Below are 15,602 nucleotides of genomic sequence, written 5' to 3'. Positions count from 1 at the left end.
TTATGTGGATGCTTTGTAACATTAAAATTTTGTGCTGCAAATTTTAATGCTGTAGACGTGTGCAGACTTACGCTGTGCAATTTTAGAGGAATGCCTTGCTTTTTGCCTTCTGCTGTTCATTGTGAAGGCCTTTGGCTATATACAATAAACTGAATTGATTGATTGGAATGAAGATTGCCCCTGCTGGGCTTCTCATGTGGTCCTGCTGCACTGTCCAGCGCTGACCCATCATTTTTTTTAGGATTACGCCTAAGCCCTGGCTTGTGGTTTGTCTCCCCCAATCAACCATGAGCAGCAAAACTAAGAGCAAACCTTGGTTACAGCTCAGTGTAATGGTAAACCAAACCATGGCTTAGCCCTGGGTATTATGGAGGAAATAGAATTGGGAGAAGAATGTTGTCGCTGTGACCTTTGCTCTGGGAATACACATGCTTGTTTGCAATACACCTTTAGTGTCATGTGTGAGCTGGGCTGATGTCGCAACTCACATTATGCATGCCAATGTGTTATGAAAAGACTCTTTTCCATTATACAAAATGTTCCCCTGCTCCCTTAATAGTGCCTGAGGAAGACCAGATTAATGAAGGCTGATAGTTACTCCATGCTTTTGGAATCTGGGCCAAATACTACCTGGCTGGGTGGGGTTTTCTGAGGAACTGCTTTTGCAATCTTTAATTTGGCGAGAAAGAGACACGACAGGTTTGGGTTTGAGGCTGACTTGAAAACATGGCTAACAGGAACCTTGCTGGGAGAAGCCAGATATTTACGTAGATTCTCGGAGCGCCAAACGGATGTTGTTTTGGGAGTAGCCCTGCCAGCTGCATTCTTGCTTTCCATCCAATTCAGCATGACCCTGAACATCTGCCTCTGGAACTTCCTGCTACTCCAGAAAAAGGTGTGAAGTAATATTGGCATCCTTTTGTACTCTTCTCCCACTTATTGGTGGAGTTGCAAGAAACAGGAGAAGAATCTGTCCCTGTGCTGATAGATGGCGTTTGCAAGTGATTGTGCCTATCTGTTTACAGGAACCAGAAAGCATGTTCACTGTATCATTAAAAAACCCCACCACCACATTTCTGTGAATTCTAGAGTGGCACAAATGCTAGCCTGAATTTTGGTTGCTGGGGGATAATAGCCAGAGAGGGCTAATTGCCATTGGGTCCTGCTTGTGGCTTCTTCTTCTTCTTCTACTCCTTCTCCTTCTTCTTCCTCTTTGCCTCCTCCGCCTCCTCTTATCATTTGTACCCTGCCCATCTGACTGGGTTGCCCCAGCCACTCTGGGCAGCTTCCAACATATATAAAAACATAATACAGTTGTACCTTGGTTCTCGAACGCCTTGGTACTCGTATGTTTTAGCTCCCGAACACCAAAAACCCAGAAGTGTTCCAGTTTTTGAATGTTTTTTGGAAGCTGAACGTCCAACACGACTTCTGTGGCTTCCAATTGGCTGCAGGAGCTAGCTGCAGCCAATCAGAAGCCATGCCTTGGTTTTTGAACGGTTCTGGGAGTCGAACAGACTCCCAGAATGGATTAAGTTCAACAGCTAAGGTACCACTGTAAAACTATATACATTAAAAGGCTTCCTTATAGAAGGCTGCCTTCAGATGTCTCCTAAAAGTTATATAGTTACTCATCTCTATGACATCTGATGGGAGGGCCTTCTACAGGGTGGGTGCCACTACCGAGAATTAAAGCTAACCATCTAATGCAATTAGGAAAGCATAACACGAGTAGAAAAAAAGAAATTCATTCTAACCAGCGAATGATCAACACATGAAAAGCTAGGATGAAACAGTTCCTAAAATGTTTTAAGGTTGCAAATGGACACAAAATTTCATGTAAGCCAGAGTAAAATGCTTAGTGGGGTGGGTGGGTGTGTTTATTAAAAAAGGGAAAAAAGTAATCATTTGAAGGATTTGGGGAAAGAATCTTGGAGGTGGCAGATGCCTTCTGACTCCATCTTGTCTCCTCAGCATTCTTCCTATCCTGTGATTCTCTCTCTGGAAAACCACTGTGGGCCGGAACAGCAGTCCAAGATGGCGCACCACATGAAGGCTATTTTAGGGAACATGCTTGTGACCCAACCACTGGATGGAGACACGCCCAAACAGCTCCCATCACCAGAGGTAACACCATTTAGGGCAAGGGTGGGGAACCTTTGACCTCCAAACGTGGTTGGACTATGTCTCCCATTAGCCTTGGCCATTTGGCTATGTTGGTGGCAGTTGTAGTTCCAAAACGTCTGGATAGCCAAAAGTTCCTCCCTCCTGATTTACTTCTAGCGTCGTACTAGGTTATGTGCCTCATATCACCTGTGATACAGTCAGGCTGGGAATTTTGCTGAGGATAAAACCAAAGTCGACGAGGAGGTTGACTTGACAAATAGTTTATCTGTTCTAGCTTTAAGAAACTTTGCTTTCAACAACAACAAAAGCCAAGATGAATTTTGGTGCCCAATGCCAGATGTTTGCACTTGTGCAATACTGATATCCAAAAAGATTATGTGGAGGGAAATGGCAGCCTAATGGACTTTGGGTAATGTAGTAGCTGAGTTATTGCAAGATTTCCTTCGTCTAGCTTCCTTCTTAATCCTAGTGAGGTGATTACCGTATTTTTTGCTCTATAAGATGCACCAGACCATAAGACGCACCTAGTTTTTGGAGGAGGAAAATAAGAGGGAAAAAAAATTCTGAATCCCAGAAGCCAGAACAGCAAGAGGGATCACTGCACAGCAAAAGCAGCAATCCCTCTTGCTGTTCTGGCTTCTGGGATAGCTGTGCAGCCTGCATTCGCTCCATAAGACGCGCACACATTTCCCCTTACTTTTTAGGAGAGAAAAAGTGAGTCTTATAGAGCAAAAAATACGGTAGTTCTTGTAAGGAATATAGGGTTTTAACACCTAACAGGTGTGAACAAGACACTTTATGGCCAGGACTATCGGACGTCCGATTCATAGAATCATAGAATCATAGAATCATAGAGTTGGAAGAGACCACAAGGGCCATCAAGTCCAACCCCCTGCCAAGCAGGAAACACCATCAGAGCACTCCTGACATATGGTTGTCAAGCCTCTGCTTAAAGACCTCCAAAGAAGGAGACTCCACCACACTCCTTGGCAGCAAATTCCACTGTCGAACAGCTCTCTTCTTCACATTTGCACCCCACAAAAATCTTCATTGAATTTTGCAGGAGCAAAGTGAGAATGCTGGCACTGTTGGGCTGGCAAGCCTTTTTAATTCAGATTGCATTTAAAGGCAAAGCTACGTAGTTTGCGCTTTGCAAAACAGCACATCAACTGAAACACAGCCATCCTTCAAAATCTACAGTTCTTCAAATTCTATAGTAGTGCATTGTCCAGCTGAGTAAGATATACAAAAATGCATATACTGGAGCAAAGTGTGCATTAAAATGCATATATTGGAGGAAATGGCATACACAAATTTATTATATTAGGGGAAATGATTCTGAAAAAAATGAATGTATTAGGGAAAATTGAATACCAACATGCTGAATACCAATTGGGAGAGACACTCACTGATGAATTTTCATTAGCATTGGTTTTTAAAAAATGCAAACGGATGTAGAGAACTGAATTTAAAAATGGAAAAATGGGAGAAACCCGAACCAAAAGATTCGCCCAATTCTATTTGGGCCCTGGGCAAATTCTGGAGCCCTGACGCCTCCGCTAATTGGGTTATTACAATTTCACATGCAAGGTTTCGTTAGAGATTTAAGCTGTTTACACTCCGCTCCTTCAAACCCCACAGCAGTTAAAGTGGAAGATATTGGTGAAGGCAAAGAAGCTGCCAGAGGACAAGGGTGATCCCGAAAAAATGAGCTACATCACAAATCCTGAGGAAGAAATGCAGGAGGAAGAGGAAGATAAGGTGAGGACATAGCAGAGGATTAGACCGCTTCCCCTAAGAGAGAGAAAAATTACGTGGATAAGCTGTCTCATTAATAGCAAACTATTGGCTGAGTGCTGGCAGACATAGCCAAACCTACTGAGAAGATAGATGTAGGAATCAGCAAGCTTGGGGGAGCCCTGAAAGTGTATACATGCTCAAAAAGTGTTCAGGAAAAAACCCTAAAGGGGCAAACCTCCCTTAGCTTGAATATTCCAACTGACCATGGAATTTCAAGATGTGATGATGTCCACTAGCTTATATGGCTTTTAAAGAGGTTTAGATTTTAAAGAGGATTAGTGTCAGGGACGCGGGTGGCGCTGTGGGTTAAACCACAGAGCCTAGGACTTGCCGATCGGAAGGTTGGCGGTTCGAATCCCTGCGACAGGGTGAGCTCCTGCCAACCTAGCAGTTCGAAAGCACGTCAAAGTGCAAGTAGATAAATAGGTACTGCTCCAGCGGGAAGGTAAATGGCATTTCCATACGCTGCTCTGGTTCGCCAGAAGCGGCTTAGTCATGCCGGCCACATGATCCGGAAGCTGTACGGCGGCTCCCTCGGCCAATAAAGCGAGATGAGCGCCGCAACCCCAGAGCTGTCTGCGACTGGACCTAAGAGTCAGGGGTCCCTTTACCTTTACCTAGTGTCAGGGACCGTGCTGAGTAAGTAAGTAAGTAAATTTTTATTTATACCCCACCCTCCCCGGCCAAGACTGGGCTCAGGGCGGCTAGCGTCACATATCAAATACATTAAAACACAATCAAACAATTAGTTAAAATACAGCTTAAAAATTAGAATCAGAATAAAATTAAATGATTGCCCATGAATCATTTAATTTAATCCCTACAACCATAGGGATTGGGAACCTCATGTATTCATCTAGGCCAGTTGTACATGTTGGTCCCACATGAGCCGATAAAAGGGCCAAAGAGGTAACTTACAGGGTCCCATAGAGTGGGGACAAGCTGGGCCCAGACCAAAGGCCAGGTGGAACAACTCGGTCTTGCAGGCCCTGCGGAAGGATGTCAAGTCTCATAGGGCCCTGGTCTTCTGCGACAGAGTGTTCCACCAGGCTGGGGCCAAAGCTGAAAAGGCCTTGGCCCTGGTTGAGGCCAATTTAACCTCCTTGAGGCCTGGGACCTCCAAGATATTATTTTCGGACTGTAAGGTCCTCCGCGGGGCATACCAGAAGAGGCAGACCCGTAGGTACGAGGGTCCTAGGCTGTGAAGGGCTTTAAAGGTTAAAACCAGCGCCTTAAACCTGACCCTGTACTCCACCGGGAGCCAGTGCAACTGAGGAGCACTGCACTCAGGAAGAATGGTGGGAGCCACCCCCACCCCTGATCCTGACCCTGACTCATCCCAGGAGCAGGAGGACAGCATAGATTTGGAAAAGCGGTTTGCAGAGGGGCATAGTTCAGAAGGCAGAAGCTGAGAAATACTGAATGGGGAATAGCTAGGAGAAGAAACACTGGAAGAGAGAGAGGGTTAAGAGATTCATAGTCTCTGGACAGCATTCACAGTCACAGAGAGCTCAGAAAGTGTCAGAATAGAAAGTGCAGGGGGTACAAGCTCAGATCACAAGACGTAGGAGTGACGTAGATTAATAGGGACGGAGGGGTGAGTATCCCTTAATTGGGAGCACCGCCATTTCTGGGAGATGTGTTCTTTGTTCTCTCGCTGTGATTATTAAAGATTCTAACTGGTAAGGCGTTCCTTTATCTACTGCCATGGGGGGAGGAAACCAATTCCCCAAAGCCTGACAATTAGACAGGTTCACACAGGATAAATCTGTAAATGGCCACCAGTAATGATCATGAATCACAGAACTGTTGAGTTGGAAAGGGACCCCATGGGTCATCTAGTCCAACCCCTTGCAATGGAGGAATGTCAGCGAAATCAGCCATGACGGATGGCCACCCGACCTCTGCTTAAAAACATCCAGGAGTCCATCACTTCCCGAGGGAGACCGTTCCACTGTCAAACAGCTCTTACTGTCAGAAAGTTCTTCCTGAAGTTTAGTCGGAATCTCCTTTCTTGTCACTTGAAGCCGTTGGGTCAGGTCCTAGCCTCCGGAACAGAAGAAAACAAGCTAGCTCCATGTGACGGCCCCTGAGATATTTGAATATAGTTGTCATATCTCCCCTCTCAGTCTCCTCTTTTCCAGGCTAAACATACCCAGCTCCTTCGACCAATCTTCATAAGGTTTAATTTCCTGACCCATGGACATATGGGTCACCATTCTCTGCACACATGATGCTACATCTAGGATAAGAGACAGTTGGGAAACCAACTGTGGGAGAGGAATCTACCGTATTTTTTGCTCTAATAAGACTCACTTTTTCCCTCCTAAAAAGTAAGGGGAAATGTGTGTGCGTCTTATGGAGCGAATGCAGGCTGCGCAGCTATCCCAGAAGCCAGAACAGCAAGAGGGATTGCTGCTTTCACTGCACAGTGATCCCTCTTGCTGTTCTGGCTTCTGAGATTCAGATATTTTTTTTTCTTGTTTTCCTCCTCCAAAAACTAGGTGCGTCTTGTGTTCTGGTGCGTCTTATAGAGCGAAAAATACGGGTGCGTCTTATAGAGCGAAAAATGCGGTATTTATTGCCCTCAGGTCCTGCTGCTTGTGGGCTTCCCAGAGGCCCCTGATTGTCCACTGTGGGGGGAGAGATGCTAGACTAGAGGGACTTTTTAGTCTGACCCAGAATGGCCATTTGTTCTTAGATATGCCCCTTTGAAAATATCCATAGATGTATTTTGTCTCTCAAATGAGGTTCTCTCTCTTTCTTTCCCCCCTCCCCTTCTAGTCTACACATTCTCTTCAAGGGATTAAACCATTGCAGGTGAGTACGTCTTGATTCCTGGAAAGGGCAGTCGCAGGGGATGTCGAGGCTAATGAGCGAAGTTGTATCTCATCCGCCCCCAGTCACGTAAAACCAAATGCGTCGTGGTTTCTCTTTGCCTGGATAGGTGGTTGGTAGATCTGCAACTTAATGGAGGGAAAGCTTCCCATCACTTCTATTTCCTATGCAAAAATTCACATCTCCAACCACAAGGAATTTGTACCCAAACCTCACTACACACTCCAGCTTTACCTATTGGAACAGACAGCATTTTTTACTTCCTTACTTGCCTTTTGCTGGTTGGCTGAAGCGGGGAGTGATTGGACAAATCAGAGAGCATTTTTTTCTATGTTTTCCTGTTTGATATTTTTTGCTTTTGAGGGGGTCAAATTTAAGTGGTAGGGAATGCGGCAGCTAGACTGGTGACTGGGAGTGGCTGCCGAGACCATATAACACTGGTCCTGAAAGACCTAATAATAATAACAATAATAATAATAATTTATTATTTATACCCCGCCCATCTGGCTGAGTTTCCCCAGCCACTCTGGGTGGCTCCCAATCAAGTGTTAAAAACAGTACAGTGTTACATATTAAAAACTTCCCTGAACAGGGCTGCCTTAAGATTGGCTCCCAGTACATTTCCAAGCACAATTTGAAGTGTTGGTGCTGACCTTTAAAGCCCTAAATGGCCTCTGCCCAGTATACCTGAAGGAGCGTCTCCACCCCCATTGTTCAGCCCGGACACTGAGGTCCAGCTCTGAGGGCCTTCTGGCGGTTCCCTCACTGTGAAAATTGAGGTTACAGGGAACCAGGCAGAGGGCCTTCTCAGTAGTGATGCCTGCCCTGTGGAACACCCTCTCACCAGATGTCAAGGAAATAAACAACTATCTGACTTTTAGAAGACATCTGAAGGCAGCCCTGTTTAGGGAAGTTTTAAATGTTTGGTGTTTTTAATATTCTGTTGGGAGCTGCCCAGGGTCGCTGGGGAAACCCAGCCGGTTGGGTGGGGCATAAATAAATTATTATTATTATTATAAATTTACCCATAGTAATTGATAGAAATGGCCAATTTGTTTTGCGAATGCAAGCCTAATGAACGATTTCAAGGGAGCACATTGTGTTCATCAAGCAGGGCCTGCACGTACCTGGGAAATATCCAAAAAGGAGGTGCAGATTTTGACAGGGCACATACCCCTGACCCACGCAAGCCAGGAAAGTGCAGGGAAATCCACTCCTTGCACAGGTGGTTTTTCAGTCACAGGGTTTCCCCCCCACCCCCAGTGAATGAAATTCTCTGTGATCCTCAGACCAGGGGAGCCTGAACCACTGGTTGCAGTATCTCACAAACATCTTTATACCAGCCCTGAAATCTGTCTCTCCGCTTTGTGCCCAGATACGTGCGTCATTCATTTGTGGCAGGGCTGAAATAAGGAATCAGCTGGCTTCCAGTTTACAAAGGCCTTCCTGCCCGACTGCCAGGGAGCTATTGTTAGTCTCGATATAGCAGGGGTGGCGAACATTCTCAGCAGGTGGGCCAGACCTTTTATGTCTCTGATCCTGCCAGGCCAGATTTGACAGGTGGGTGAGGCTGCTCACCTGTGTCATCAGCACGAGGAGATAGAGATCTGTAACACAAAGCACCACACAGGACTTGCAACCAGCTGTTTGTTTGTTTTTAAAGGGACATTTTTCTTTCGTTCCAAAGAACAGGAGGCTTGGAGTTACCAGGTAGCAGGCGATAGGTGTCCACTTCCAAGGCACCTGCCTTTTGAAAAGAAAAAAAAAAAGCTTGCAGAGCCTTTTGCATGGCATTTCCCTTGGGAAGTGCCGAACCCAGGGTTTGGAAAGCATTTTGTGCAGCACTTCCAAAGTGCCTACCAGCTTAGGAAGTGCTACAAAGCCTCTTTTGGCTAGGCACTGTGGGTTAAACCACAGAACCTAGGGCTTGCCGATCAGAAGGTCGGCGGTTCGAATCCCCGTGACGGGGTGAGCTCCCGTTGCTCTGTCCCAGCTCCTGCCAACCTAGCAGTTCAAAAGCACGTCAAAGTACAAGTAGATAAATAGGTATCGCTCCGGCGGGAAGGTAAACAACATTTCCGTGCACTGCTCTGGTTCGCCAGAAGCGGCTTACTCATGCTGGCCACATGACCCAGAAGCTGTACGCCGGCTTCCTCGGCCAATAAAACAAGATGAGCACCGCAACCCCAGAGTCGGCCATGACTGGACCTAATGATCAGGGGTCCCTTTACCTTTACCTATGGGGCAAGTGGGCATGGCTTGCCCAAAATGGATTTGCGGGTCAAATGGAGATGATTGGCGGGCTGGATAAGGCCCATGGGCTGGTAGACCCTCACCTCTACTCTGTAGGCTACCAGGAAGTAGCTATTTGCAAGCTTGGAGTAATTCAGCTGCAGGACTGGGAGGGTCATCTTAATTGGAAGTCATTTGTTCTTTGTACATCTTTCTTCCAGGCAAAGGACGCTGGGCAGATTTCACGGGAACTCTCTGATGTGGTTATCTATTGCCGGTCTGTCCCGTTCCAAAGTCTGTCTCAAGCTCTGCGCCACCAGCAGCCTACGGAGATGTGCTCATTCAGCGAGCGGAAAGCCAGGAAGCTGATCAAAGAATCAGGTCAGGTTTGGCTCTTACGTGAGCAGGTGATTTCCCTGAACAGGAGGAACTAAAAGCGACGCTTAAGGCAGGGCACCATAGAAAATTGCAAGGAAGATGGAGAATGCAGCCAATATTATAATAATAATAATAAGGGGATAGAGTGAGCTTATAAGATCAGCCTGAACAAGGAAGCTCTCACCTCAAGGGTGATGCTTCCTTGCACTCTTTCTGTGTTCACCCATTCTTAAAAAATCTGCCCAGTGAGGAGAAATTGAGATGCAAAGGCAACATGCCCTATTTCTGGATGGCAGAATGGAATTCTTGTCCTTGGCCAATAGGGCAGTAGCCAGATGAAAGGGAAAACCTTGAAAGTACCTTGAAAGAGGTAGGGGAGCAAGTCAGTACTTGGAAGCAAGAGCCAGGCCAATCCTGAGCCATACGAGGATACAAAATAAACCTGCATACAGTGGTACCTCTGGTTACGAACTTAATTCGTTCCGGAGGTCTGTTCTTAACCTGAAACCGTTCTTAACCTGAGGTACTGCTTTAGCTAATGGGGCCTCCCACTGCTGCAACGCCGCCGGCGTGCAATTTCTGTTCTCATTTTGAGGTAAAGTTCTTAACCCGAGGTACTACTTCCGGGTTGGTGGAGTCTGTAACCTGAAGTGTTTGTAACTCAAAGTGTTTGTAACCCGAGGTACCACTGTATTAGCCAGATCGAGATTAGCCTAATGAGAGGGAAATACAGTGTAGTTACTCTCAATTTATGCAGGAGTTACGTTTTGGGAACCACACGTAAAAGCCAAAATTGTGCTCAGTGTGTGAGTTTGGGATTGCCAAACTCATTTTCCCCAGAACTCTACCCTTAAAAAAAATTGGGGGGGGGGGCAAACTTTAATGCGCACAACTTTAATGCGTGTAAGTAGCGAGTTACCTGTAATGATTAGAAGTCTGATCACATGTTGTTGTCGTCCTTGGCATCTGTCTGTCTCAAGAGACAATGGAGTGCACGTGTGCAAGTCAAGTCAAACTGCTGGAGGATCACAGCGCCTGCTGTGGCAGCAGAGACCAGTATCTCATCACTGCTGCCTCCCGTGTTGTTTTTGCTGAGTCAGCAGCACTGAAGTGATCTCCCCTGGGTGCAAGCCTGGGCAGTGTGTGTGGAGGTCCTGGGTTGCCCAGATGACAAGACACCCCCCCCCCCAGCCTCATTGATGGGGTCCAAAAGAAAGCAGAGCAATATGTTGGGCACCAGCTTGGCTGCAGGAGTTGCTGGAAGGAAGCGTACAAGGAGCCATTCAACCGTCTTAGGGACTCTACTCTGGATGTGTGAGCCTCTTTGGCTTGCGAATCAGAAGGTCAGCAGATCGCATCCCCGCGACGGGGTGAGCTCCCGTTGCTCTGTCCCACCTCCTGCCAACCTAGTAGTTTAAAAGCACACCAGTGCAAGTAGATAAACAGGTACTGCTGCGACGGGAAAGTAAACAGCGTTTCCATGCGCTCTGGTTTCTGTCATGGTGTTCTGTTGTGCCAGAAGCAGTTTAGTCATGACTCAGAAAGCTGTCTGTGGAGAAACACCGGCTCCCTCGACCTGAAAGTGAGATGAGCACTGTGTGGTGTAGTGGTTAAGAGCGGTAGTCTCGTAATCTGGGGAACCGGATTCGCGTCTCCGCTCCTCCACATGCAGCTGCTGGGTGACCTTGGGCCAGTCACACTTCTCTGAAGTCTCTCAGCCTCACTCACCTCACAGAGTGTTTGTTGTGGGGGAGGAAGGGAAAGGAGAATGTTAGCGGCTTTGAGACTCCTGAAGGGAGGGATATCAAATCCAAACTCTTCTTCTACCCCATAGCCGCCTTTGACTGGACTTAACCATCCAGGGGTCCTTTACCTTTTACCTTAGGATTTACTCCTTAGCCTTTTCTCCCCCCCCCCCCCGGAGATGTTCCTCAAGGCAGCAGTTATAGATTTTCCCTCAGGGTTTTTATGCGTGTTTGATTAATACAGGCTGCAGGATTTGGGTTACCTCGTTGCCAAAAAGTGGAGCATAATGGCACTGGTCTGGGGGGAGACAGGGCCTGGGAAATGGGGCCTGGGCAAAAGCTTGTAGATTCAGGAAGGAGCCTGCTGACTTTTGAGCGTGCCAGCTAGCCCAAGACATTTTGCCGCCCGAGGGGAAACAGCAAATGCCCTGCTCCCATGAAGTCAAGATGCATAACACCCAAAGCCAGTCAAGTTATTCAGACACCTGAGGCAGTAAATCTTACAGGCTCCACTCCCCCCCCCCCCCATGACAGCAAAAGTACAACAATAATAAATAACAATTTGCTGCTCTTTCCTAATGGTAGGGCCGGCCCTGTATCAGACCCACCGCTGCTTAGCTGAACCTGGGCATCTTGGTCATGCCAGTGAAATATCGGCTTGTTCTCTTCATGGCCTTAAAGTGGAGATTGGTTAAGGGTATTGCGATTCACAGCGCCAGCTTCCCTTTCCTTGCTTTGTGCTCAGGGCTGCAACTCTCCCTTCTGCCTTGCAGGAATCCCTTTCGTCCGATACAACGCCCGGCACCTCAGCCGCATCTACCCGCTGGGTCTGAAGATGAACTCTGCCAACTACAACCCTCAGGAAATGTGGAATGCTGGCTGCCAACTTGGTAAGAGACCACCCAACCCTGGGACTCTTTCCCACCCCTGCCCCCCAGCCTCCCGTAAGCATCACAGGTGAAAAATAGGTCTGGTGGACATACCGTATTTTTTGCTCTATAAGACGCACCTTTCCCCTCCTAAAAAGTAAGGGGAAATGTGTGTGCGTCTTATGGAGCGAATGCAGGCTGCGCAGCTATCCCAGAAGCCAGAACAGCAAGAGGGATCACTGTGCAGCGCTCCTTCCGCTGTTCTAGCATCTGGCTTAGCCACGCACAGCCTCTTCGGGTATAGGGAGCCTTCAACCTGCTATCCCAGAAGCCAGAACAGCTATCCCAGAAGCCAGAACAGCAAGCAGCGATCCCTCTCGCTGTTCTGGCTTCTTGGATTCAGAATATTTTTTTTCTTGTTTTCCTCCTCCAAAAACTATGTGCGCCCTATGGTCTGGTGCATCTTATGGAGCGAAAAATATGGTAACTCATGAACCCCTGCCCACCGCTCCTTGGAAGCCTAGAAGCAGGGAACCCAGGTTTCTCCTTCCCTCCCACTGTGAAATGGTCAATCCTAGTGGTCTCTTCGCCGTCTCAATAGGCAATGGAAGATGGACAGAGGAAAGGAAGCTTAGTCTGTGGCCTGAGTGACGGTGTGCTGGCCCTGAGGAGTAGGGAGACGGCTGAATGTCTTCCTTTATTATTATTTATTTATTGAATTTATATACCTGGGGGCCTCAGGGCGGTTAACAGAATAAAATCAAGATATAAAACCAAAAAATAAAATAAAAACAAAAACAGCAAACCCAATAGCCCCCCCCCAAAAGAACATTTTAGGCTGTTTTACCACACGACTGATAGAAAGTCTGTTCTGTTCCATTTTCGCCTCAGTGTGCGGCCATGGTTTTTCTTAAAATAAAATAAAAACCCCACACAGGATTCTAGATATCGGAGCAGCTAGAACAAACAGTCGCTGCTGTGCACCTAGAAAATGACCCTGAGGTTGGACGTGTGGCGATGTGCCGCCCCTCCCAGGAAGATTGTACCGGAAAAAAGATGGCTGCCCCCTGTCCAATTTCCTGGGCAGGGATAGCATATCAACATGTACAGTCACTCTCAGGAGCATTTTTGGATACATTTGCTATCACTCTCTCTCTCTCTCTCTCTCTCTCTCTCTCTCTGTGTGTGTGTGTGTGTGTGTGTACAGACACACATATACACACCCTCTCTCATGTTCTAGTATATGTGGGCTATCTCTCAGAGTTTGGTCAGGCTGTGGATTCCAGACCACATTCCAATCCGCGCATTGATTTGGGAGTTGCGGTTCAGACAAGTTCATTGCAGGAATGCAGGCTTCTCCCTGCCGCTCCCTCCAAACCAACCCAAAGTCCTCAAGCATCCTTACTGAGGAGCAGGCCAGAGCCAGCCAACTCTCGGCAACCCTCTTTATTCCCCGTGTTTCTCGATTTCCTGCTGAGCTGGTAGATGCAATACACACACACCCCGGCCACCTGCAGTGGTGGAGCTGCAGCGTAGCGGAGAGCAGGCCACCAACCATGTCCTCTGCAATCGGTTGGAGGAGCACGGAGTGAGACAATTGGAACCCCCAGCGAGAGATCACTGGTGCCTTTACAGATCCTTTCCCGTTGCCTTACACAGCCTATGCAGGCGTTTTTAATCCAATACAGTGGTACCTCAGGTTGAGAACTTAATTCGTTCTGGAGGTCTGTTCTTAACCTGAAACTGTTCTTACCCTGAGGTACCACTTTAGCTAATAGATCTTCCCACTGTCACCGCATGATTTCTGTTCTCATCCTGAAGCAAAGTTCTTAACCTGAGGTACTATTTCTGGGTTAGCGTAGTCTGTAACCTGAAGCATCTGTAACCCAAGGTACCACTGTAATAATATATATTATTATTATTATTATTATTATTATTATTATTGATATCCCGCTTGTCTGGCTGGGTTTCCCCAGCCACTCTGGGTGGCTTCCAACAAAGATTAAAAATACATTAAAATGTCACACATTAAAAACTTCCCTAAACAGGGCTGCCTTCAGATGTCTTCTAAATGTCAGGTAGTTGTTTTTCTCTTTGACATCTGCTGGAAGGGCATTCCACAGGGCGGGTGCCACTACTGAGAAGGCCCTCTGCCTGGTTCCCTGTAGCTTTGCTTCTCACACTGAGGGAACCACCAGAAGGCTCTCGGCGCTGGACCTCAGCATCCAGGCTGAACGATGGGGGTGGAGACGCTCCTTCAGGTCTACTGGGCCGAGGCCATTTAGGGCTTTCAAGGTCAGCACCAACACTGGGGTGAAGCTACATTGGCTGTCCGATCTCCCAGGCAAAGGTCCCTTTAAGGGCTGTTGCTTGAGGCTGCTGGGTGAGCTGGAGATGCCAGAGATTGAACCTGAGACCTTGTGCGGCCGTAGCAGGTGCTTGGCCACTGAGCTGTGCGCACCCACCATCCCTCTTTCCCTAAACGAATGCCAGAAACCAAAACATTGAGGCGCTTCATATTACTGTGCTTGGGGACTCAGAGAAGCCCAGGCAGTGCAGAGGAGGCTCCTCATAGTGGAGGAAGATGGCTGCCAAATCCTTAAGCAGGGTTTTGAGCTCTAAGGCCAACTGTGAGGCAAGTTTCTGCTCTAGAACCAACCCTTAGCATTTGTTTTTATCCTCTCTTCCATTTTATTTCTTAACTCCTTTTCGTGCTTCATTTTGTTGTTTTAACTTATTGTTTTATCTCATTGTTTTATTGTTCTGACTCCGCTGAACTGTGACGCTGCATGAACTGGTCTGAGCACTTGGCTAGGCAGTGCCAAACTCAAGTTAGTTTACAAGATACTAGTTATAAATTAAGGAAGAGAAACATCTTGTTTATCAGAACTGTTGACGAGCGAGCCCAGGTGGCAGCTGCAGAGAGTCTCCAAAACGCTGCCTTCTGCTGGATGGCACTGACGCCGAACTTGTAAATTGAAGGCCACCACATTTGGAGATAATTGATTTCTGCAAAGTGCAAGATCTTTCATTTCATTTCCTGTCCTGATCTGACTCCCGTTGGCACAGTGTGTCCCCCTTCCTCCCAGTACAGTGGTACCTTGGGTTACATACACTTCAGGTTACATACGCTTCAGGTTACAGACTCCGCTAACCCAGAAAAAGTGCTTCAGGTTAAGAACTTTGCTTCAGGATGAGAACAGAAATCGGGCTCTGGCGGCGCAGCAGCAGCAGGAGGCCCCGGGGGACAGTCTATAGGATATCTAACAATCCAGGATAGCAGTGGGAAGCAGCGGGAAACGGCGCTGGAATAAGGGAATTTCCCGCAAAAAAAGGGAAGGTTGACAGCTATGGGATGAGAACAGAAATCATGCTCCGGCGGTGCGGCAGCAGCAGGAGTCCCCATTAGCTAAAGTGGTGCTTTAGGTTAAGAACAGTTTCAGGTTAAGAACGGACCTCTGGAACGAATTAAGTACTTAACCCGAGGTACTATTAAAATACTGTAATACATCAAACATTAAAAGCTTCCCTGAACAGGGCTGCCTTCAGATGTCTTCTAAAAGTCTGGTAGTTATTTTTCTCTTTGACATCTGGTGGGAGGGCGTTCCACAGG

The 15,602-nt window shown here is 47.3% G+C and overlaps 1 protein-coding gene across 1 annotated transcript in view; it reads left to right on the top strand.

Moving 5' to 3' along the window:
* The window catches only part of PLCD3 (phospholipase C delta 3), an 86,479-nt gene that overhangs the window by 61,860 nt on the left and 9,017 nt on the right, over window positions 1-15,602 (top strand). The window contains exons 8-12 of the mRNA XM_079949472.1: window positions 1,975-2,127; window positions 3,769-3,888; window positions 6,712-6,747; window positions 9,219-9,378; window positions 11,894-12,010. Coding sequence (XP_079805598.1) covers window positions 1,975-2,127; window positions 3,769-3,888; window positions 6,712-6,747; window positions 9,219-9,378; window positions 11,894-12,010 — 586 coding nt within the window. The remainder of the gene's footprint in view (window positions 1-1,974; window positions 2,128-3,768; window positions 3,889-6,711; window positions 6,748-9,218; window positions 9,379-11,893; window positions 12,011-15,602) is intronic.

The sequence above is a fragment of the Podarcis cretensis genome (genome assembly GCF_951804945.1).
Source record: "Podarcis cretensis genome assembly, chromosome: 13".
Classification (NCBI taxonomy): domain Eukaryota; kingdom Metazoa; phylum Chordata; class Lepidosauria; order Squamata; family Lacertidae; genus Podarcis; species Podarcis cretensis.
The sequence above is the reverse complement of the archived record's forward strand: the minus strand, read 5'-3'. Positions and strand labels throughout refer to the sequence as shown.